The 23,145-nt window shown below is 52.7% G+C and overlaps 12 protein-coding genes across 12 annotated transcripts; 5 read left to right on the top strand and 7 right to left on the bottom strand.

The window, feature by feature from the left end:
• Positions 1-1,131: 1,131 nt before the first annotated feature.
• On the bottom strand, positions 1,132-1,873 carry AYO21_00935 (hypothetical protein; the record flags this gene model as incomplete). The annotated part of the gene is made up of 3 exons (XM_022650922.1): positions 1,132-1,665; positions 1,725-1,778; positions 1,844-1,873. 3 exons carry the CDS (start codon positions 1,871-1,873, stop codon positions 1,132-1,134), a joined length of 618 nt encoding a protein of 205 aa, XP_022516925.1.
• Positions 1,874-2,627: 754 nt separating this feature from the next.
• Positions 2,628-3,272, top strand: AYO21_00934 (hypothetical protein; the record flags this gene model as incomplete). Its single annotated transcript, XM_022650921.1, has 1 exon — positions 2,628-3,272. One exon carries the CDS (start codon positions 2,628-2,630, stop codon positions 3,270-3,272), a length of 645 nt encoding a protein of 214 aa, XP_022516924.1.
• A 602-nt stretch (positions 3,273-3,874) lies between these two features.
• Positions 3,875-5,497, bottom strand: AYO21_00933 (hypothetical protein; the record flags this gene model as incomplete). The annotated part of the gene is made up of 1 exon (XM_022650920.1): positions 3,875-5,497. The coding sequence occupies one exon, from the start codon at positions 5,495-5,497 to the stop codon at positions 3,875-3,877; it is 1,623 nt and encodes a 540-aa protein (XP_022516923.1).
• A 747-nt stretch (positions 5,498-6,244) lies between these two features.
• AYO21_00932 (hypothetical protein) lies at positions 6,245-7,338 on the bottom strand (the record flags this gene model as incomplete). Its single annotated transcript, XM_022650919.1, has 4 exons — positions 6,245-6,583; positions 6,640-6,851; positions 6,907-7,193; positions 7,244-7,338. The coding sequence occupies 4 exons, from the start codon at positions 7,336-7,338 to the stop codon at positions 6,245-6,247; spliced, it is 933 nt and encodes a 310-aa protein (XP_022516922.1).
• A 553-nt stretch (positions 7,339-7,891) lies between these two features.
• On the bottom strand, positions 7,892-9,244 carry AYO21_00931 (tRNA pseudouridine(55) synthase; the record flags this gene model as incomplete). The annotated part of the gene is made up of 2 exons (XM_022650918.1): positions 7,892-9,144; positions 9,205-9,244. 2 exons carry the CDS (start codon positions 9,242-9,244, stop codon positions 7,892-7,894), a joined length of 1,293 nt encoding a protein of 430 aa, XP_022516921.1.
• A 461-nt stretch (positions 9,245-9,705) lies between these two features.
• On the top strand, positions 9,706-11,320 carry AYO21_00930 (hypothetical protein; the record flags this gene model as incomplete). The annotated part of the gene is made up of 2 exons (XM_022650917.1): positions 9,706-9,913; positions 9,966-11,320. The coding sequence occupies 2 exons, from the start codon at positions 9,706-9,708 to the stop codon at positions 11,318-11,320; spliced, it is 1,563 nt and encodes a 520-aa protein (XP_022516920.1).
• Positions 11,321-11,539: 219 nt separating this feature from the next.
• AYO21_00929 (hypothetical protein) lies at positions 11,540-12,854 on the bottom strand (the record flags this gene model as incomplete). The annotated part of the gene is made up of 2 exons (XM_022650916.1): positions 11,540-11,853; positions 11,966-12,854. 2 exons carry the CDS (start codon positions 12,852-12,854, stop codon positions 11,540-11,542), a joined length of 1,203 nt encoding a protein of 400 aa, XP_022516919.1.
• A 774-nt stretch (positions 12,855-13,628) lies between these two features.
• AYO21_00928 (hypothetical protein) lies at positions 13,629-15,287 on the top strand (the record flags this gene model as incomplete). Its single annotated transcript, XM_022650915.1, has 1 exon — positions 13,629-15,287. One exon carries the CDS (start codon positions 13,629-13,631, stop codon positions 15,285-15,287), a length of 1,659 nt encoding a protein of 552 aa, XP_022516918.1.
• A 790-nt stretch (positions 15,288-16,077) lies between these two features.
• On the top strand, positions 16,078-16,569 carry AYO21_00927 (hypothetical protein; the record flags this gene model as incomplete). Its single annotated transcript, XM_022650914.1, has 1 exon — positions 16,078-16,569. One exon carries the CDS (start codon positions 16,078-16,080, stop codon positions 16,567-16,569), a length of 492 nt encoding a protein of 163 aa, XP_022516917.1.
• Positions 16,570-16,922: 353 nt separating this feature from the next.
• Positions 16,923-19,039, bottom strand: AYO21_00926 (hypothetical protein; the record flags this gene model as incomplete). The annotated part of the gene is made up of 2 exons (XM_022650913.1): positions 16,923-18,447; positions 18,504-19,039. The coding sequence occupies 2 exons, from the start codon at positions 19,037-19,039 to the stop codon at positions 16,923-16,925; spliced, it is 2,061 nt and encodes a 686-aa protein (XP_022516916.1).
• A 195-nt stretch (positions 19,040-19,234) lies between these two features.
• AYO21_00925 (hypothetical protein) lies at positions 19,235-19,591 on the top strand (the record flags this gene model as incomplete). The annotated part of the gene is made up of 1 exon (XM_022650912.1): positions 19,235-19,591. One exon carries the CDS (start codon positions 19,235-19,237, stop codon positions 19,589-19,591), a length of 357 nt encoding a protein of 118 aa, XP_022516915.1.
• Positions 19,592-20,183: 592 nt separating this feature from the next.
• Positions 20,184-22,322, bottom strand: AYO21_00924 (hypothetical protein; the record flags this gene model as incomplete). The annotated part of the gene is made up of 6 exons (XM_022650911.1): positions 20,184-21,133; positions 21,180-21,551; positions 21,606-21,890; positions 21,952-22,060; positions 22,145-22,219; positions 22,299-22,322. The coding sequence occupies 6 exons, from the start codon at positions 22,320-22,322 to the stop codon at positions 20,184-20,186; spliced, it is 1,815 nt and encodes a 604-aa protein (XP_022516914.1).
• Between the last annotated feature and the right edge of the window lie 823 nt (positions 22,323-23,145).

Raw genomic sequence — 23,145 nt, 5'->3', positions numbered from 1 at the left:
AAAGTTCTCGCGTCTCAAATGTTTTTTTGTTTGTGTGTGTGTGAATGCGAATCGATCACAGCGAGTTCCAGGGTCTTTTTTTTTTCCTAGTTCGAATTGCAAGGGAAAGGGATGAAGGCAAGGCAAGGGCAAGGGGCAAGGGCAAGGAAATGGGCACGAGGGAGTCTAATCTGTCTGTCTGTTCTGTCCGGTCCGGTCCGTCTATCAAATCAGTCTTTTTTTGTCTGCGCTTTTCTGCTAATTGGGGAGAGGGAGAGAGAGAGAGCCTCCTTTGCCGAATTCCATCTTCAATCTTCAGTCTTTAGTGTCTGTCTCGTGTCTTACCTAGTCTACCAAGTGTCTTTTTCCTTGACCTTTTAGCAGGACAGGACCGGACGATACAGGGCAGGACAGGCTAGCGCACGGTTCCGGCCGGTCGGTGGTTCCCCGTCAGTGCTCATGGTTCGTGGTTCCATCACCTCTTATCCCCCATCCCATGGGCACCCGTGGGGCAGTGTTCTGATCTCGGGAACTTGGGAGGGCTTCAGTGAAGGATGAAAACAGTACGAGGTACGAGGTACCGAGTACATCTCCATGCTCTCTCCCGCCCTCTCTGTGTTTTGGTGGGACGGGCAGATCGATTTGCCGGCCACGCTCTCCGAATCTCTCTAGAGTACCTCGCACATGACGTTATGTATGAGCTACTCGGTACATGGACTGGCTATAGAGTGTTCACTCATACACTCGTCTCAGTGCTTACTGGAACAGGAACAGGAACAGGAACAGGACTATTCATGCTTCAAGATTGAATTGCTGCTGTAGTTGTATATCTGTACCAAGTACACGCCATTCCCGCCCGCTTGCTCCACAGACCTCCGAACCAGACTCGAGAATCAAAGGCCCTGCAAACCATAGAACCAAGTATAGAAAATGTTCCCCCGATGAGTCCCAGTACACCCGGGGCTGTCCACGGCATGGAGTGGACAGAGCCTCGAAAGATGCCACCATATCTCCCCTTCGTGCTGCCTGGGGCTCACAGGGAGCTTTCCGAATCGCCGACTCGGTCACCCAGGGCTTGACTCATCCAACCCGTCATCGATTCCTTCCAAACCAACTACCGGGGACTGGTCATGAGCTACCCAAAATCATCCTCTAACAAGCGCACCCATCTCTCTCTTGATCAAGGTTGATGTTGATCGGATCCGAAAAGTCACCACCATATTCCTCGCTCTCTTCTTGTGTCAGCGCGTTTCTGGCAATAACTTCAAACGCCTGTTCCACGTTGATGCTCTCCTTTGCACTGGTCTCAAAATATGGCATTTGTCCACGACTCTGGCAGTAGGCATGTGCTCTCTTTTGCGACACCATCCTCCGCTCTTCACCCAGGTCAATCTTGTTTCCCAATACCACAAAAGGGAACGACTCGGGGTCGCGGGGAGAAGCTTGGATGAGGAATTCGTCGCGCCAGGAATCGAGGGTCTCGAATGACTTTGCAGAGTTGACGTCGTAGACGAGGACACAGCAATCTGCTCCCCGGTAGAACGCCACTCCGAGCGACTGAAACCTTTCCTGGCCGGCAGTATCCCAGATCTGGAGCGTCACGATCCGATCATCGACGGTGACCTCTTTGGTCAGGAAGTCGGCGCCGATCGTGGCTTTGTAGGAGGTGGAGAATTTCTTGTTCACCTGCGGAAAAGTCAGAAGGCTCCGTCTGAGGAAGTGAGGGCGTGGAGAGAGCGCCGTACATATTGATTCATCAGACTAGTCTTGCCCACACCACTATCGCCTAGAATAATGACCTGCGCACATCCCAGGTCAGTTGCATTGATTGAGGAGCGACAAAGAGCTGCGCAGACTTGATTACCTTCAACAACACCTTCTTCCTCGACGCCATAGCTACTCTTAATGTGTTTGTGACTTGTGCTGTCCCTGCGAACGTCGAGAAGAGCAGGGTCCTTGGACTGGTGTGACAGACGCTGCTGGGGCGGCTCGGTACGATTTACGGCGTTGATCTGAGAGGTAGTTCGCCGGTGGAAAGTCACGCGATAGGTCGATTGCTGTTCCCGAGGTGTTACTTGTAGTGCAGAGGATGTGGCTGATGCCTGCGCTCTTAAGTCGTCTGACCTGTGCAAGGCAACCGGGAGGTGGTGGATGTTGGGAGAAGGGTGTTTTGAAGCTTGGGAAGTTGAGACGGGGAATGGAGGATGGAGGTTGGAGGCCAAAAAGGGCAGCGACAGGTCGATCGGGGATCGTGGGTGCGTGGTGCGTGCGGTTGTTCTAGTGGGAGCCGTAGTGGTGGTTCGAGTCCCTCGTAGGCGCAGCTGTATCGTCTCGCCGTCATCCACTCTCTCCCTCGTCCATCTCTCCCAGCCTCTCACACGCGGACCTGACGGCCCTTCCCTCTTCCCTCCAACGTCCCAGCATCCGGAAGGTCAGCCGGGGATGAAATACCCCCGTCCAGGTCCACTACTTCTCTGTCATGTTCTTTTGTCATTCGTTTTTTGAACGGTTTTATGATTTCTGCTGGACGCGTTTCCTTACCTATAGATTTCTCATTTCCTTCCCAACTACGTCCACTCCTTTTGCCTTAGCTCTTGCTTTGAATGGATCGTCTCCAGAATGCCGTGTGTTAAATGATCAGCTCAATCATGGCAACATGGAAAGAACAATATCTGGCAGCCTTGCAGGCCCGAGATAGCGTGGAAAAGGCCAACCTGCCGCTCTACGACTACTGCACCAAGCTGGCAGACGAGAGGGCCGAGTTGCAGAAAAAGGCCAGACTTGCTGAGAGGGCTTCGTCTTCTGAAAACACGCCTGCACCGGAGCCTGTCGCATCTCCAGGATGGGGCATAAGGAGAGTGACCTCCCCATCTATTCAAGGAACCCGTCCGGACTCTCCTTCGGCAACATCCGCCACCCTGGCCCAGTTGAGGCAAGACCTTTCCAAAGCCCAAACTGAGCGTGCGGACCTGCAATCCCGCCTGGATACCGCACTCCGCGAGCTCGAGGCGCTGAAAGGAAAGTCCAAAGCCGACACCAAGCGCATCACACAACTAAATGCCTCCATCTCACAGCTGACTATCAAGCTGAGAGACCGCGATGAAGAATTACGTGGCAAGGCGAAGTTGATAGAGGATGTTCAGGACGAAAACGTCACGCTGAATTTAGAGCTCCACATGGCCGAGGAAAAAGCGCAAAGGTTTGAGAAGGACAACAAGGAACTCGTCGAGCGATTGATGGCGATCAAAGGCAAGGAGGCCGACATGATGAACGAAGAGGGCAAGTTTGGATGATTTGAGGACTCGATTACAACCCGACGTCTGCTTCTCTTCTACGACTCGGCCTGGGAACTGGGCCACAGATGTCTTGAAGAGGATGAGCAAAATGCTGTGCCTCGTCCGCAGAATCCTCAGCGGTGTGTGCATCTTCGAGAGGCTCACAACCGCTGCTTCCCCCTAGCCTCGTCACAGGCATCGGGATGTCCACCAGGCCAGGTAAAAGAGACGGGCTATGTCTGCCACACATTTTGCCGGAACACCTACAGAAACCCCAAGGAATGGTAAGTAGCCCTCACCTCTACGTCTTGCTTGATTGGATCCGAGTCATTGACAAGTGGATGATACAGGGTGACATTCTCAAGAGCCAGAAATGTTTTAACGAGCGCTTGTTGAATTCAAGTACTATGCAAATGGCACCTGGCCATCAGTCAATCACACATCTAGCAGTGCTGTCATTTCATCCCCACATTGTCCCATGCATGGTGTCCTCGATAACCGGCGCTATGCAAGTTGTTCATCAAGTCGTTTTAAACCAAAGTAGATCGAAGACCATCCCGATGCCAGAATCATGCATTCCGCCGAGTAACAGCCCTCGTTCTCCGCGGAACCGTTCGCTTCTAACAGTTTTCGGATCCACCCATACTCTCTACAAAGGCGTTCAGCTCCCTGGAGTCTTTGCGGTGGTGATACCATTTCCCCGGATCATCTGACCAGCTGACCATGGAACTCCACCGTTCCTTCTCCACAACCGTTAACACGTTGACAGGGTCATTGACGTTGGAATCCTTGATCTTGTGCGCTGGGGACCGGAAGGGCTTCAGGCTGACAATGTGGCATCCTTCCTTGAGGTCGAGGAAAACGTACTTGAGTTTGTCGTTCAACTCGGCGGTGAAGGCTTGGTTGTTCACCAGGACCACGTCTGCTCGCTTGAGAACTTGCCGGACTTGTTCGTTAGTGAGGAAGTTGCCGTGAATGAGGTGGACCTCGCCCGGTTTGATGCCCCAGAGCCGGCAGCGAGCTGGGAATTCGTCGCCCTGTAGCTGGGCCAAAATATTGGGGTTGTCCATGACTTCACATCCCCATGACTCGGCTCCAGTCTCCAGGGCGGCTTGAAGCACACAATTACCGACACCGGAGCCAAGATCAATAAATACCTGATCGGACTTGAGGTTCGTCTCCTTGAATATGCGGCTCAGAAATTTAGGTAGGAGTTCGCCGTAGACATTGTCGGAAAAGCTTTCATAATGTCTCACAAGATTGACTTGGGGCGACACTGTCCGAGCGTAGATCTGGTTCTTGATGATATGCTCGACTAACCTGAGATCAACGCGGCGCATCTGATCCAGTTTCTTCGCGATCGTCCCATCCTTGCGCTTGTCAGCCACCAACGAGTTGAATGTCTCCACCACTTTGACATATTTTGACTGAGCTCCAACTCGCCCTCTCATTCCAAGGAGGGCTTGTCGATGAAGCTGTTGTACAAGTCCTGATCCATCATCGCTGGTGACTTTTTCTGCGGACTCATTGTCGAGATAATACTCTGCCACGATTTTCATGGTTGCTTCGATTTCGTCCAGAGGTTTGAAATCAGAAGAGTCGGTAGGCTTGACCAACTGGTATTTCTCACTCTGCAGAGAAGTCGGGTACTGGAGCTCGATCGTGGGGCACTCATCCTCATCCCCTTCCAAGGCTGTGAAGAATGCCTCGTATTTGTCTCTTCCATGTTCTGTAAGGGTGTTGTTTGCGATGTCGAACGCATGCACCATGTGAAAGCCGCTTCCATCCTCCTGAGAAAAGGCTGCGAAATCCCTAACTTTGCGCTTCTCGTCTATGCTGTCTTTGCGATCGAGGCGGATTCGCTTTCTAGGCTTGTCGCCCTCTTCTTCGCTCTCATCATCGGAGCTTGTTAATCTCGGCGTCGACACAGCAGGAGATGCTCTCTTCGTCCTATTTTGTCTTTCTTTCTTTATTCGTTCGGTCGGCTCTCCACTGTTCTGCCTGGAATGCACTGAAACTGGAGTGCTCGACTTCCGCGGCGCGCTTGTGATGCGGGCATGTCCATTGCTGAGAGTTTTGCGGGAGAACGCAGGCTTGGTGGAAGCGACAGTTGGGACAAGTTTTGCGGCTGGCTTTGCAGCTGAATTCACTGTGACAACCTTGGTGGCAATCTTGAGAGGTGCCTTTTTGGCCTTCAAGGCAGCGAATGACAAGGGTCGAGATTCGGCTGGCAGGGATCCCATGCTGAACGACAGCAGTGAGCAGAGACGAATACGCAGAAATAAACGCTAATATAAAGAGCGTGGTTGAGATCAGGTTGACATGGTGTATAAAAGGCAGGCGTGCAAAAGCACAATAAATAACGAAAGGGAGAAGGTCACAGGCACACGACTTAGTGAGCGCGGGTAACAAACATGAAAAGAATGCGAGGTGAGGCGCACTCGGGTATCCTAATAGTACAAGGGACAAGGATGTACCTGCATGAGTTTTTCCGTTCAGCCTGGCCGCCTTGCGAGGCGAAAAGGGAATAGATCGGCAAATCATTGGGGCGGCTTGGCCTACGTCACTGCGTCCTTTCGGCGCAGGCGTTTACATTTCAACGCAGGTTGCAGAGAAATTTAAAATCTATAACGACAGTTGGAGCAGTAGAGGCGATTACTGGCACAATTAGAACAAAAGCGAGAGTCAGAGAAACAGAGGGTATTGTTAATGGGGACCATTGGAACCACAACAAAGGAAAGACTCTCAGCAACAGCGGAAAGACTCTGAGCAACAGCGGAAAGACTCTGAGCAACAGCGGAAAGACTCTGAGCAACAGCAAAAGGAGCTCCTACAATCGCTGAAACAGCAAAGCGAACAGATAAGAGAACTCACAATGAAACGGTGCAGAATTCACACTCAAGATATATTATACGCTCTCTTTTCATACTGGCCTGGGCCACTCATGAGGCTGACCTAATATGGAAAATCGCAGAACCGCATCTGAATCTTCAACTACCCTTAAACCACTCATCCTCCGCAAGCTGCTTCGCCGTAGGCCTATCTCTCGGATCAAGCTTCATTATCTTGAGTAAAAAGGTCTTGTCTTCCTTGGACACCTCTCGCTCGGCAATACGTCCAAAAGGCTTCATCTTCTCGGGTGGTACGCTGTCCATGACATAATCCAGGATGGCTAAAACATCATCGTTCGCTATTTCTCCATGAGACGCTGGAAATGGTCCAAAAAATTGATGCTGCCTCATGAGAATCCTCAATTCGTACTCCTCATGGTCAGCAGGCACATCTGGTTTAAATATAAACCAGTCATCGCCATAGATCAGCGCAATGAGCTGCACGTAGAGAGTCAGGTTATCAATTGTTAAGTATACCCAGGATTCGGACTCACCATAGCACCAAAGGACCAAATGTCAGTTGGAGTTCCCCAACCGATTTGGAGCATTGCTTCAGGGCTTCGCCAGATTGGTGCCCCGATCATGTCACAATCTCTTGCCCAAGGAGAATTGTCAGGAACAGTGTTTCCCAAATCACTCAACTGGACGTCGGTGAAACGATGTTCTCCCTTTCCGTAGTTGACCAAGACATTATCTAACTTGACATCTATGTGAGATTCAGTGGCGTCCCTTGCAAGCTTGAGGATGTACAAACGACAGACCTGTGTGTACGTAATGCTCCTCGTGCAGCAACTTTAGGGCCTCGAGGACACTTTTGGCGACGTATTTGATTTCGGACTTAGTGAGCCGTTGGGATGCAGATGCTCTCCGGAGGTCGTCATCGAGATGTCTCAGTACGAGTGCTGGAGTATCGGCAGGGTCATGTATCTCGTCGATCAGAGGCCGGAGAGAGGATGTCCTGGCTTGAAAGCGTTTGAGAACTGCCCGCTCATTGTCGAGACGAAAGTGCCGAACGCTTTTGATAACGACGGTTTGCTCACTGTGGCTCCTACGAAATCAAAATCAGTCGGGAGAACGGTGAGCGCCAAGACAACATACTTTGCCAGCCAAATGGATTCGTGTAGTTGCTTTTGGATTGTATATGTGCCGGCACTACCTCTTAGTAGTTGGCCCAAACGAAACAGAGAAGCCATTGAGATTTCCGTAGAGAATACCAAGATTCCGACTGGAACATATCCTGGGTACCGGAAAGTTCGCCGTCCAAATTGCGGCCGCCAAGACTAACTTTCATCCCATCCCGACCAGACAGCCAGAACATGCTTCTGTAGAAGTGTAGGCGCCGACGCAACCCATTACAACCCAGGAACAACGCTCAACACCTGATTCAGTGGTTATGAAGTGTGAATCCACATGTGACACGCCGACATGACTATCGCCGGGTGACAACAGTTTTCCAACGAGCGCAAGGGCTGAGACCGAGAACTTGGAAGGAAAGCAGGTTGACGGGAAGAGAGTTGAAGAGGACGCGGCGAGGTGGGTTTCTATAGACGTCAAAAGCGGCGGCGCGCCCAGCCCTGACCATACCTAAAACGGTAGGACCGCCTAAGCCAGAGGCGGATTTCTCGGCAACAACTTTACGGTGCAATTCGATAGTACACTTACAAAGGACGAGACGCATATGAACGTGTCGTCGTCCCCCAGCATAGACTCCTCTTCCTGGGCGTTCCACACATAACCAGGCGTTCATTACTCGGGGGACGAACTGTTGCGCCGCTTCGATCTTTCTTGCCCTTCCCAACGTCTCTGACCACCCCAGGCCCTCTTATGCCGGTTGTTCCCTTGCCTACCGTCGAACCTCTTGTGACCATGATCTCTTTCTGATCGATCGCGGTTACCAGGCCTGTTCTCGTTGGAAGGGGCGGGATGAGTCTCCATCCATTTTTCCAGCATGTCTGCAATTTTTGGACCCCACACATCCTCGCCAGCTTCCAGATCGTAGTATGTAAGCGCAGGCACGAAGCCTTCTGGAGTAGGGTGAACACTTGTGTAGTCGCCTTGCTTACTTCGTACCAAGGCTGCCATCGTGCCATAGGAACCGCAAGCGATACCTAGATCATACGCAAATGAACGCACGTAGAAGCCACTGCTCACAGTGAGGCGGATGCGCGCTGCGGGGGCATTGGCAGGCTGAGCTTCTTGTGTCGGGAGATGGTGTGTATGTAACTCTGCCTTTTTATCATGAGGTAGCTGGTTGCTTTTGCGCTGTTCTTTGTACCTCTCATCAGAGGGGCTCTTAGAGGTGGTGGGTGCTGGCTCTTGCTCCACGGTTTTCCTTGTTGCTTCAGCTCCGGCCATCAGCTTTTGAGCCACAGCTTTTTCTTCCTCACTCGCTTCCTCTGCTGGCCACCTGAAATCATGCTCTCCAGGGCCGTAGAAGTCAAGTAGTGTGCATTCCGAAATCTCGACCTCCCGACTTTCTAACTCCCTAGGCAATTCCTTCCCACTTCTTGCATACTCGTAAAGCTTCATTCCATCGATTTTGATTGCGCTGTAAATCGGGGGAATCTGTTTCATCTTTCCCCGGAAGCGTGTCAATCTGTCTTCGACCACTTGTTGAGAGATGGTTTCTGTCGGAGCCTCTGCCACTATCTTCCCCATGATGTCGTAAGTGTCGGTGCTTTTCCCGAATAACACAACCGTCTCATACGTTTTCTTGCAGCCGAGGAAGTCAGGGAGCGATTTCGACCCTCTGCCGAGTCCAACAATCAAGACGCCGGTTGCAAGAGGGTCCAGAGTCCCGCCATGGCCCATCTTGAATATCTGGTCATTGCCCCTCTTCCGGCGCTTAGGCTGGTGTCGCTCCTGTTCCTCTTGGGCTTTTCTGGTCTTTTCAAGTAAAGGGGCGAAGGTTTTAGATTCCGCAAATTTGTGCTGGAGGTCTCGAAGCACTTGAGCGGAAGAGATGCTAGGAGGCTTGCTGATGGCTAACAGATAGGTGGCTAGTTAGGGTATGCACTGGAAAACGATGGGGAGGGTCTGAGGAGAGGAATTGGCCTCACCAAAGACGCCCTCGAGGACTTTTCCAGCTGGCTGGGCCATCTTGAGGATGAAGGCCGGCTTCATGCGACACAGGGAGTCTTCCGGTCGCAGAGCTGCACCTTACTGCCACCCTGGGGGTTGGTCTGCTTTTTCACTCTAGGGATAAAACGCAGCGCAGGCTTCGAGAAGGACTTTGGAAACAAATCAGTTCACGGAAAAGTTAGTGGAGCCGCACGTGATCATCGAAGTTTAACCCTCCGCTCAGCCAATCAAAATTGTAAAACCCTGCCTCTAGCCATGGCTCTCCCACTACCAGCCTCCAGCCTCCTTCTCTTTGCTCACCATAATGCGCGTTGATCGTTTCTGCCACCCACTCCTTACGACGGTTCAACCTCACCATCGACACTACCTAACCATTGCAAGTGACAACCGACTGCGAGATGCCGATGAGACCCCTCTCCTTACCTGCTCTATAGCGCAGTTCCTGGCTCGCAGCATGAGCCTCGCGGTATCCTCTGGATATGTCCACACGACCTGAAGAACGAGTTCTAAAACCCCTCGACCCCGTCCCCGATGATGTCAATGATTGGCCGGACTTCGCATTGCGAGAAACAAAAATATTCTACCAAGGAAAAGGCCGCTATGCAGACCTTCTACAGGCTTCGGAAGAGGCACCACTCTGTGTTGTGGGGGAGTTGATGCCGTTGGACGATGAGCAGGAACATCTTGGTACGCAGTTTCGTCCGTTTTACCTGAAGCAGGTGCTGATGACTTCTACCAGCCTTGATAGAAGATCCATTATATGCACGTATAAAGATCGACAACGTTACGAATTACAGCTTTGGTCAAGATGACAACGGGAAGCCCGTTATTTGGGCTGCAGGCAAGGCGGGCTGGTACGAGATTTCACCCTCAGATCGCTATCTGAGTCATTTCAACGACACTTTAGAGGCTATTGATTTATTTTATTTCATGGTTGATCAGCACCAGAAGCTTGGACGGAAACGCCAGAAGCTGGGATTCATGATCGACCCATTTCTTACCGCATACCAGAAGCACACGGGTTACAGGATTAATGACGATGACGAAGCCATGGAAATGATTCATAAACATCATCGCTTCTTGCTGAAGCAGATGCTTGAAGAGAGGGAAGGGATCGACTGGTCCCAGACATATTTATGGAAACATTTAGCCGAGACTTACGCAGACGAACTGGAGGTATTGAAGACGGCCTTGGCAAGAGTCAATCAGAATGGCCTACCAGAGGCTTCAGACTCGTCGGAAGAGGAGGAAGACGATGGAGGTGAGGAAGAAGAGGGGGAAGAAGCACAGGAAGAAACACACCAGGACAGAGAGGGCACGTCAGAAGGGTCCGATGGTGACGCTTCCGAAGCAAGTTCTGAGGCAGCCTCCAGCAGCGCGACCGAGACCAGGCCGGAGCCCATTGACTGGACCAGACCTATATGGGATATGCTAAACATACTCCGGAAGTCAGCGAACTTCAATATGCGACACTGTGGAATCGACGAAGCCGCCACGGAGCTACAGAAGTTGCCTGCGTTCGATGGATCACACGAAGACGCAGTGGCCGCGTTTGAGCGCTCAGCAGAGCCATTATTGAAACTAATGAACGAGGCAAAACTCCGAAAGAAGTTCAATTGGTCTACCCGGAGAATATACGACGAGTTGGAAGCTACTCTTGCCGATGTGGTCGCAGATGAGACCATGAAGACTCCCCAAAAACCTGGCGGGGGGAAACCCCAGCGGCATCGAATGAAGTCTGTGCTTCGTCCGAGCGGAGCTAGCAAATCACACAAGCGCGCGAGAGGCACCGTGGAAGAGGACGAAGACGAGGTGATGAGTGATGTTCCCATTTCATCACCAGTAGCTCGACGACAACCTGGTCCGCTACCACCCAGTGGTTTGAGAGAAACCACAGTAGATTCGGGGCCCAGTCGCGAAGATAGTCCCAGTCGACAGCTCAATGGTCATCTAGGTGCCGACGCGTTGCCAGAGCTACCGCCTGGGCCGGAGGCGCAAGAGATGCTCGACTTGGTTGCCCAAGAGGCCAAGCGAGTTGGTCGACAGCATCAGACGGGTCATCTGCAAGCATTCCTGGGACAGTGGGTTGTCTGAGCAGAGCAGGTCAAGGCTCTTGCAGCAGCATTTCGGGAAGGCGTTCTGAATCTGGTGGCCGTGCCTGGTTGGGGAGTTTTTTGCACTGTGTTTGTCTGTATGATTGTGATACCCCCCATGTGCTTCGACATAGCATTGTGTCTCTTGTAGAGAATTAACTCCTGTGACAAGTCTTGTCTGTTGTCGTGGCTCCTCCCAAATGGTGACTCATGCTAAGCATCACCGAGTAGCCAGCCTCTTGCTCTTGCCAGGCCTTTTTGCCTTGCCCTTGCCGCCCTTGCCTTTCATTCGAGCCGCCGAAAACCCGCGCATGTCCCCGCTGCTGATGGCATCGCCGCTTTTTGCGTGCCGTTTCTTGCCACCGAAGCCGTACTTCTGGTCGCGCTTTTGTCGCTTGGGGTTGGGGCCACTACCGACACCGCGATCACGGCCCGACCGATCTTTGGCGGCTGGATTCTCCACGTCGATGTTTTGGAAGAGCTCGTCGTCTAGGTTACCCTCGGTGACTTTGCCGGTGTCGGCGCCCTTGCGTTCTATGGGACGGAAAATCGTGTTAGTAGCCTAGCCACACAGATCTGACGGGAAAAGCCATCTCGGTGGGAAAAGGTTAGGGTGGAGGGTTGTGGGGAGGGGGGCAAGACTCACTCCTCTTCAATTCCTTGATCTTCTCGAGCGTCGTCCTCTTCTCCTTGGCCCTCTCCTGCTCTTTCGCAACCTGCACCGCCTTTCCAAACTTCTTGGCGTCTCTCAACTTGCGCGCCTCCTCTGCGGCTTTTTTGTTCGCAGCTTCGTCGTACATCTTCTGCTTGACGCGGCCCATGTGTTCGTCGCTCTTGACCATCTCTGCGAAGTAGTCCGCGGGACGGGAGAAGGGGATTTTCTCGGCGCGGAGCAGGTCCCGCGCCGAGACGACGGCGGTGCGGGCGATGCGGTAGAATTCGAGTTCGCGCGTGAGGTCGTCGTTGGGGTCCGGGACGGCCTCTGACGTGGACGGGAGATCCGATACCAGGGAGTTGTGATAGTGGAAGGGCGTCGATTTGGGGGTTTTTATGACGGAAATGCGGTTGCGGGCGGCCACCAGCGCAGGGCCGTTGTTGATGGTCATCTTTTGGTACGGGATCGTGTCTTCGAGATCGGTATCGTCGAGGTCGGAGACGGGGACGTCGGACTCGTTCTCTGCTTCCGAGGCTGAGGCGTCGATGGGTAGGGCTGGTTGTGGGATCGTGGAAGCAATACCGCCGTTAATTGTTGCATTGGCGGTCTCTTCCTCGTCGTCTTGATCATCTGCGTTTGCTTTGTTGTCCTCGTCTGCAAATCCCGCAAAGTCGTCACCTTGGGCCGGCTGTGTACCTCCATTTTCCAACTTCTCGCTTGTTGCCAGGTCCTCCTCGTCGGTGTCTCCTTGCTTCGCCGTCTCCAGCTTCTGTCTTTTCCGCTTCTCCGCCGCTTTCACCTGTGCCTTTCTTTTCTCGGCCTGGTAATCTCGCCCTTGGTGCGCATCCAGGGCAGCCAGTAATTTGCTCTTCTTCGCCATCTTGAGGTCCGAGATTTGCAGGACCGAAAACAAAAGGTTGCAGGTGAGAGAATATGTTCAGTGGGTGGGACAGAGTAACGCCGACTATTCTTCTGTTCCAGAATTTTTTTGGAGATTGAACACTAACTCGATGGACTAGCAAAAAATCTACTCCACACAACAGCGAAGTGGATTAATTGCCTATTACGGAAAGGCTTGGTACGGCGGATCATTACGGTGGAGTAAAATCTTGTATCCGCAATTCGTCACACTCGTCTACTTGTCTCGATTCTCGATGGTACTGCTCCCCTTTGCGCAGCCTCGTCGGCCCCTAACATCAAGTCTTCGAGTTGTCCGTGCATGAACGCAGGTTCAGGCTCTTGGCCAAAGACACGGTCAAAGACGTCAATTCCAATGTCCTCCGTCGAGGACAGCAGCTGAAATATGTGTAGTTTGGAGTTGAACGGCCAGTAATTGAACCGGGGAGAGATGAGGCCAGCAGGTCGCCAGCGGGGGACGATTTCGGGCCCGAGTTTTCTAAACTTCGGGGCCCTACGAAACTCCCAAAGTCAAACAACAGTCTTCAAGGGTCGAATGATGGTCTTGTCGTCACCACGGCCTGATTGGCCTGCCAGCTATACTCTTCATGTCCCATCAACGCTGATTCCTGCCCGATGCATTGCCTCCATATAAAGATGTGGTTTTCCCTTGTGGTGCTAACAGCATTCTGGCGACACGGAAAAGGACCACAAGACCTCCTGCTTTATACCTCTCCAGACTCGAAGATCCTGCAAAATGTCCTCTGATACAAATGTCCCCGTCATCATCATCGGCGGCGGCATTGTAGGCCTCTCTGCCTCGAATTTCCTCGCTTACCACGGCATACATTCCATGGTGATTGAGCGCCACAAAGGGACGTCGATCCATCCCCGGGCGCGCAGTGTCAATGCACGAACCATGGAGCTCTATCGTCGGCTTGGAATCGAGGATCTCGTCCATGAAGCTGGCGCGTCATTGTCACCGAGTGGGGGCATCTATCGTGGCACTTCTCTGAAGGAGGTCATCGAACCCAAACCACGCTCTGGAGGTCTCAGAAAGTTTCCCTGGACTGGGTTTCTTGCTCCCCTAAGTCCAGTGAATGGAACATTTGTCACCCAAGACATGATTGAGCCGGTTCTTTTGGACGTTGCAAAGGGGCACGGGGTGGATGTGAGGTTCAACACGGAATGTTTAAGTGTTGAGCAAGATGAAAAGAGCGTTACTGCCGTCTTGAAGGATCGGCAGACTGGCGTCAATGTGACCGTGCGAGGACGCTATCTCATAGCCGCTGACGGCGCAGAGAGTCCGATCCGCAACCACCTGGGGGTGGCAACGACTGGACGGGGTACGATGGGCCATTTGCTCAATATCCTCTTCCACGCCGACCTCAAATATCTTGTCCAAGGACGTGAGTTTTCTCTTTGCAAGATCGAGCGACCCGAAGTGACCGGCCTCTTAACGTCCATAAACAACGACGACCGCTGGGTATTCCACCTCCTCTATGACCCCTCGAAAGGCGAGCAACCTTCTGACTTTCCACCCGAGAAATGCAGAGAGCTGCTACGCCTCGCTTTGGGCGTCGGTGATGTTGAGATTGATATCAAGAGTATCCTTCCATGGAAACCGTCAGTGCGGGTTGCAGAGCAATTGCAACAGGGGCGCATATTCCTCGCGGGGGACGCCGCACACCAAATGCCGCCGTGGGGAGGCCAAGGTGCAAACACGGGCATCGCAGACGTCCACAATCTTGCCTGGAAGCTCGCTGCAATCCTCCGGGGGCATGCGAGCGAGCGCTTGCTGGAGACGTACGATGTGGAGCGGATTCCCGTGGCGAGGGCGGCTGCGGAGTTTTCAGCGAGCATGGCTGATGAGAATGGAATCATCTCGACACGGGGCCGCTTTGCGCTACTTCGACTCATTGCCAGGGGGTTCCGTCTGCTTTCCGGGCACGGCTGTTATTATACAAGTCGCGCCATCTGCACCGAGGACACTTCTCCGCTGGGCGGTCTGACGTGGAGGCCGTGGACCTGGCCGAGTCTGCTCCTTTCGATAGACGGGAGACCTGGAACGAGGGTTCCTCACTTGTGGGTCGAGCACCAGGGCAAACGCGTTTCCACCCTCGACCTGTGTGGCACGACCTTTGTATTATTTGCTGGAGGCGACGGCACTCCGTGGGTGGAAGCGGCGAGGAAAGTGTCTGCAGCGCTATCTGTCGAGATTGCCACGTATGTTGTCGGTCCTAACGGCGATCTCCTGTGTCCACCGGGCCGACTCGAATCTGCTGCTGGGATTTCATCTTGCGGGGCGATCCTGGTGCGTCCCGATGACTTTGTGGCATGGCGCCAGAGGCGACGGGTCGCTGATCGGCGAGACGAGCTCGCAAGGGCCATGAAACAAGCGTTGTGTCTGTCGTGATCTGGACGAGTGCATATGTATACTGCGAGACTCTGTTTAGCATTGTTTGAGAGAGAACTCTCCCCTCGCCCGCTAGTCATCTTTTTTTTTTCTTTTTTTGGTTAGAAGTCAATACGCGAAGCATATCTCTCACTCTCTCTCTCTCACACACATAGCTCTATTCATGTACATACGTGGCGCCGGTATTGAAAACGACATCAACCCATCCGCGAGTAGCCCGTAAGGCCCCCTGGCCCCTCTCCCTCCCACTCCGCGCTGAGGAGCGAGCCACGGATCCAGGATTCAGCCGCAGTTTCAGCCTCACGCCAGGGATTCCCGACGCACAGTGCACGGTACCTATGTGGTGATGACGGTCCGGCGAATGCGCGGAGACACTCAAGACGCTTTGACGCTGTACATATCACTATTAGGTATGTATCCACATCAGCGACTTACGGGCAAAAGTCAGGATGATATAAAGAGTTGTTCGTTGGTCACTCGTCTTGCATTCGAGGACTGTCTCAGCACTCCCTCCCATCTCTCTCAGCTCATCTCTTCTCTTCTCTTCCCAGGGGTATAGATCTCGTACTTTTCAAAACGTGGTGATCTGTAAACCTCATCGTTGGCTTTGGCAGAGAGACAGACAGACAGACAGACAGACTCATTCCGTGCGGACCACGACGCCCACCCTCAGAAAAGCGCCAGAATCGATATTGATATCCCTGACCCCCTTTCCTTTCCAAGTACAGCTCTTGTTAGCCGCCCCCGTTCCCCCCATCCCTAGGGACTAGAGCCAGAGCGAGAAAAAACCATGTCGACAATCCCGCCCTTCTACCGCATCTTCTTCAGCACGGTCGATCCGCTCATCGCGCTCAGCGGCGCGCTAACCCAACTCTTCGCCCCCTCGACCATCCTACGCCTGTACAACGCCTCGTCGGCAACGATCCCGCCCGCCCCGGAAACCACTGTCCTCCTCGACAGCAGCGCGGGATACCTCCTCTCAACACTGTTTCTGCAGGTCGTGATGCTGCGCGTGCGGCCGGCCGACGTCCCCGTCTGGCGATGTCTGCAGGGCGCGATCCTGGTCCAGGACGTCGCGATTATTGGTGCCGTGGCGAGGTCGCTCGATGTGCAGAACCGGCTGGAGTGGAGCCGGGTGACGGGGCAGGAGTGGGCGAATCTGGCCATCCTCGCCGGCGTGGGGGCCCTGAGGGTCGCTTTTTTGCTGGGTGTCGGTATGCGTATGGATGAGCTGAATGAGGACAAGAAGGGGAAGGGGAAGGGGAAGGGGAAGAGTACTTGAGGTGGTGCTTGAGGTGCTCGAGTACGTCGACTCAAGGAGAAGGGAGAAAGAGAAAAAGGAGAGTCACCCAGCTAAAATGAAAGACAGGATTTCTTGTTCGTGAGCAAGAGTGGGAATCAACGACAAGCATCATTGTTCAATTACCCAGAAAGGAATGCTTTCCTTCGCATGTAAACCTCATTACTCCCATAATCCATAATACTCGTTGCCACGTCCCAGTGGCATACGTCCATCCCATTGATCCTTTCCTTGTCCATAAAACCCATACCTCAAAAGCAGCCGTAAGAATGATTCCCTTACCTTATTCCCCTGCAGACACTGACCAACATTCCTCCCTCCCCAATGCCCAAATCCTAAATGATGTCCTTGACCAATTTATACCCTTGTCCCAAAGTCCCCACCGTTCCCATCTGCGCCGCAGCCGCGTCGGCAACCTGGTCGGCGGCGAAGCTGGCTGCTTCCTGGAGACCCAGGCCTTGGGCGGCTTTCTGCGCCACCGCGACCCAGAGCCAGCCGCCCTTGTCGGTCCGCAACAGGCCAATCTTCTTGGTGTCGTCGCTCTTCTCGCCGCCGTCCTGGTGTTCCTCGAACAGGTCGCTGACGTTCTTGACCGCCCGCTCGTGGTTGGCGTTGGGTTCGAAGAAGCCCGCCGCGAGGCCGTCGACAGTCAGCCGCTCCTTCACTTCCTGCGCCTGCGACGGCTGCGTCAGGAAGACCGCCAGGACAGCGAGACCCAGCGCGAACAGCGCGTAAACGGCTTTCAGCGTCACAAGGAGATACAGAGGCAGATATGGGACGCGCGTTGCGAGGTAATTGTTGTCTCTCGTCCACTCGAGCTCGTTCTGTACCCTGACGGCGATTCCCGAGCTGAGGGCTACGGCGGCCTGAGAGAAACGGTCGGCAAAGATCCTCGACAGACCCTCCGGTGTCTTCTGATAGGCTGCCAACGCGGCGGCGTCCTGGAGGGACAGATGTGACAGTGGACTGTTGATGGCGAACGGTGCGCTGAAGACGGCACCGTAGTAGTCTGCTACATCCTCATCTGCCTGAAGCTCAACAAGACCTATTGATCCATTGGTCCAGTTGTATCTCACTTCGGCGATGACTGCTGAGCAGCTCAGGACGAAGACGGTATCACCAGTTGCATCGTATTTGAGGTAGTGGTCGTTTCGCATATCTTTGAATTCGTCTTGGTACGTGTCCACTGGTGGGAAGCCCTTTGACCAGGTCAAAAACTGGAGTGGGTTCTGCGTGGTGAAGAGGTTGGTGGTGCTGCTTCCGAAACCCACAGCTTGAGTCTTTGCCGTGTCGTTGAAGAATTGAATGCCGACCATCGCCTCGTCTGGCGCCGACGTCGCATCCTTAGGGTCCATGCCAACCTCTCCGGAGTATGAAAAGGATGGCGCGCTGTAAGCTCCGCAGGTGAAGCCGGAGCTGCGGTCGTCAACGGATGTGACATTACAGTCTTGTGTCACCATCTGGCATTGCGTCTTGATTGCCAGCGTTGTTGCCGCAAAGTCAAGCGTCCTGCTGCTCTGGATATCCCCAAGGAAGTAGTAGTTTGAGTCATTGACTGTGACATTGAATATTGTGTTATTCTCAGAGTTCGACATCAGCGTCTCTGCTGCTTGTTGGGCATTGAGCACACCTTGACGCTCTCCGTTGGACGCGGTCCAGTTCGTGATGCTACAGGGGTAGCTGCAACTCGCTTGAGCATTGCCGGGACAAGTCCGTATCTGCCACTCGTCTGGTCCGCACTGGCTTGAGTTTAGACCTCTTCCAAAAGAGAATGCTGTGCTGTTCTGGGGAATCACCAATGCGATGTTCATAGCCGTGGTGACTGTACCGAACCAGCTGTCGACTGCACCGATGGCGAAGCTGTGTGGCAGAGTTAGTACCATCCATGGGGGAACGACATAGGACGAGCGACCTACGTCATGAAGACAATGAACGACAAACACCAAAAGGCCAGAGGAACTGGTGGAACAAGGGTCTCATGATTGTGCCAGCGATACTTGACAGTATCGAGCAGAGGTTGGGTTCCACCTCCATTGAGCAGTCCGATCAGGATGGATACCTGGTGAGGACTCGGCAGCTTCTCGGATTTGTTGGCAGTAGCTTTCATAATGCGTTGTCCTGCGAAGAAGGCAACAAGAGCCATGGAAGCACCGGTGACGAAAGGTATGATCTTGGCCGTCCATGAAGATATCATGTGCAACACAGCTGGGTTGGTGATGGTCTTGTAGTATAGGTAGTAGGCATGATCGCCTCCATTCTTCTCGATTCGCTGGATACTGTCCAAAGTATCCAGTCCTTCAGTCGCGGCTGTCTCTTGCTTCTCAGGAAGAAAGACATAACTGCTGTCGATTTGGTTGTACAGGATGGCAGTTAAAAGAACACTGGAGATGATGGCCACTGGGACGCAAGGTGCAAATGCCCCCCATAGCAGAGAGGGCAAAGCACCCTCCATGTTGTCTTTGATCACATGATGGGAGGTGGGAGTTGGGGGAGGGCTATCTGAGCTGGTCTGTGTGGCAGGTGTCCCAAGACCCCTTTCAGATAGAAGAGGGATCCTTGTAGGGGACTGAGGCTGCTGTGGCATCGCTGCCATTATGCTGCACAATCAATACAGGAAACTTGAATACAGACCTACTGAAGCCAGACGATGGACCACGAAAACGCGGAAGACAGCGCAAAGCAAGAGCCAGGCTGCGAGTATTTGAGTCATTCATACTCGACCACTTTGGAGAGGTCATACACCCAGTTTGCCGAAGACAACTGGGAAATGGCGATTGCGCAAAAACCGCACGAAGAACAGTCCATGAAGGGAGCGTCCAGCCGACGAAAGCAGCAAAGAGACGAAAAAGCAGGGACTGGACAACTCGTGAAGGTGGGTGAAGCTATTCAGGCATTGGCGACGTGTTTATCAGTCAGTCGGCTGGCCATGGACGACATCCTCAAAGGTGTTTGTGGCTGGCTTAAAGCTGCATTTCAGCTTCGGAAATGGCCCAGTCCAGGCTGAAAGTAGAGCAGCACCCAACGTTAGCGAGTAGATGTGTGGGAGGAGAAAGCATCCGCCTTCCCCAGGCTGAAGAAAAGCTCGTTAGGCTGGCCAGTCACGTCACGTCGAGTGGTTCGTGCTCCATCGCGCAACCATTTCCCTTCACAATGCTGTCCTCAGGACCGGGCAGCACACCATCATGGGATGTTCTGGACTCGGCCTCGTAACTTGAGCTTTAGCATGGACGCAGGGCAGACAGACGCAGTAGGTTGACCTTCGAGGGGAGTCTGACTTACTGTGCCACCTGCTGAAAGGCGCAAAGCCAGTTTGGGCTCATCCTAGCGTACCTTTGGGCGTCGACATTCGTAAAAGTGGAGGATGTCGAGGAAGAATCAAGTGAGTTGGGATGTGGTGGGAAAGTGGCTGGATTAGACTATCCGGGGTCGCAAGCTTTAATTCTCTTTGGCAATGCTTGACAAGTGCTTAACAGTTTCTCAAAAGGTGCCTAGTGGCCCCCAAGTTGCCCTATTTAGTAAGGGAGCATTTTACAAGACCTTCCGTATTGATCTATCCGCCTAATTCACTGGCAAATCGCCTACCCGTACGCTGCTGCCTAAACCTCGTAACCTTGGGTCTGGCAGTGCGAGAGAGCGGCGGTTGGTCTAGGCGCCGAGAACGCCTCAGACCTCCCGAGCTTCCTTGACTGCGGGTAAATATCCTTGAGATCAAATGGCCATATTTCCCTCAGATCACTTTCATCTCTTATGGGTTCATCGTCATCAGTATCTGCGTCAGTCAATACAGCTTCTAGCATGTTTGCAAACAGCTCCTTGTGTGCCAATACTGTCGTTTCCCAGGCTTCAGACGGGACCCATCCCTCAGAGGTAGTGTTGAGCAAGCCTGACAGATCGCGTTTCAATTCCTGCGCGGCCACAAATCTCTTGTATTGTTGATGAATCACAAATTCTTCAGGAGTAGGTGTTGTAAATGGGCATGAGCCTGGAAGACCAAGGCTTGTCCAGTGCTGAGATGTCTCAATGAGTTCGCTAAGAAAAGCCACGGCTCCATCCTTCCAGGTTCGATAGCAATATCGAAATAGCCGGAATAGGGACTCATCTAGGTAACGGGGACCTGCCAACTTGGGGACAAGAAATTGCACGCAAGCGTCAAATGCTTTTGCACATAGCTCACTGTCAGGGTCCCTTTGGCCAAAGGGATCTGGTATACTCATCGCAAAGTTCGGGATGTGGTCTGCGTACCAGAATCCTGGCTCGACGCTAGCCGATTGCCAATCAATGATTCCAGTAACTACGGTGGGGTCATCTTCCGAAACGAAGATATTTCTCTTGTGGAAGTCAGGGTGGAGGAGAGTTGGAACAGCCGCATTCAAGATTCGTGAATCTTCAGACATCTTCTTGATCACAGACCGGCCCGAGTCAAGGAGATGAAGGTGATCAGATGGCGATCCCTGATATCGAAGTCGGTTCTGGTGGTCGGAATCAGGAGGGATCCTAGCAATACCTGCATCGATCAGACCGTCGCAGTATGCCCCGAGGTCGGACCCTTAGGCTCATCAGATATTGATATACGCCAGGTAGAATACACTTACATGGTCCCTGATTAGGCTTCGTATTTTGGTAATATCTAGGCTCAATGGGGTTGCAATTCCAGTACATTGCCCCACAATGAGGGCCAATGCAGAAATCTTGATTCAGTGGAACCTTTGAAGCAGAGCTGAGACGAGCGGTGGCATGATATAAACTTCCGTATGCTGGAAATTCCACGTTCGCAATTTCCTTGATCTTTTGAACGATAGCCTTGATACACCGAATCCTTTGTTCTCCGGCCATGTTAGGCCATATTTGGTGTAGCTGGACACCATCAGCGTGTTCCATGATTATGTATTCGGTCCCAATTGATGTTGAGGCGTCATCGCACCAGTCGAGGACTTTTGGAATAGGGATACTAGTGTTCGCTTGTACTATGCCGGATCGAAGAATTAGTTGCATAGCCACCATATAGTCTGTAGACTTACTGTAATGGATAGTCGCGACTTCTGACTGAGTCGTCAATCTTGGTGGTCCGGCGAGTGCAAAGGGGAGTCTGGCGACGATACTCTGTCCATTGTCGGTGGTGAAAATAAAAACTCTGTTGAACCCTCCTTCTTTCTTCTCGCAATTCGAGATCGACGCTGCCCCTGGACACAACTCAATAACTCGCTGACAGAGGGCGTCGAAATCAAAGGTGATATGTCGAGCGCTGCGCTCTAACTCGTCGCCACGGAGCCATCGGCCGCTCGTATACGCGTAAGGATCGAAGCCTGTCTCAGCATTAGAGATTCAAGTGACCAAAAGGCTGTAGCGACAGCAGGTTGAACTTACGATCTCTTCTGCTCAAGGCTATCGTCCGGATTGTGCGACGACGGCACCCGTTAAGGTAACCTGGCGGTTTACTCTGACGGCATAGCGCAAGAGGGCCGGTGCTGAAGGCCTTGAAAGATGGAAGTTGCGCTCGTTGTTGGTGGATGACAACACGCCCTCCAGGCCACAATGGGCAAAGAAAAATTCTACTCACGGCCAGCTTGCCACTGCGTCCTTTGTTACCAGCGCCGTTGACAAGGATGCAGAACTCAATAAGCTGTTGAATTCTCTGCAAAGTCAAGCAAAGCAAAAGCTAGGTTAATGATGAGGTAAATATTTCCGCCTTGGAATCAATTACAAGGACTAACGTGGAAGGGTCGAGGCGAACTCATTCATCTCAAGAAAATACGGCAGGCATAGAAGGATTTTGGAAGTACTGTCTGCGTTTCGCTTCTATAGTTCCATGGGGTGAACGCTACTTCTAACGCGGAGACGTCTTCATTTTGTGGTTTTAGTCGTGCAAAATACCCCAGGTCTGTTCAACTGTGGAACTTCGGAGAATGGCCATCGGGACGAGCGAATACGAAATACGAAATTACAGGCTCCCTATACCGGAGCAGCCCTTGGGATACTGGATAGGAATACTTGAGTAGAAATGACCACTTCTGGAGTATCTCAGCTTTCGTCCTCGAGAATTTGTCCATGTTTGATCTTCCTCCACTATACAAGCCACGATCCTCCTTCTGAAGGAATGTCTAGCCCGGGTACCTCAAGGGGAGGATGGACAGTAGGTTTTGCGCACGAGACTACCTAGGTAGTAATCACGCACCACTGACCTTGTCTTCCCTCACTCGTGATGAAACAGACGCCCTTTAGAGGCTATGGTCTCCTCATGTGAACACTCAAATCGTGCTGTCAATATGCTTGCTGGTTGCTCCATCTCATGCGGCTGTCGAAATAGACTAATGATTTCCCACTTGATCGCCCCATTCCCGCAGTTAGTTTGAATCTTGTTCCCCGTCCCGCCAATATACCGGTTGGCGTGGTCATCTTGAGCCAAATCTGCCTGGGGCAGGTAGCTGGCCATAACTTCGATGCCTCAGACAGGCTTGTAGGTTCCTGGCAAATGTCACGTAGGATATGCGAGGTGGGATGTTTCTTGCACGGTAGAAGTACAGGACACAGGAGAGATGTAGGTGGTCAGGATGATGTCGT

Source organism: Fonsecaea monophora (assembly GCF_001642475.1).
Source record: "Fonsecaea monophora strain CBS 269.37 chromosome Unknown Scaff3, whole genome shotgun sequence".
NCBI classification, from domain to species: Eukaryota; Fungi; Ascomycota; class Eurotiomycetes; order Chaetothyriales; family Herpotrichiellaceae; genus Fonsecaea; species Fonsecaea monophora.
Note: the sequence above shows the minus strand (reverse complement) of the source record. Positions and strands in the feature narration are given on the sequence as shown.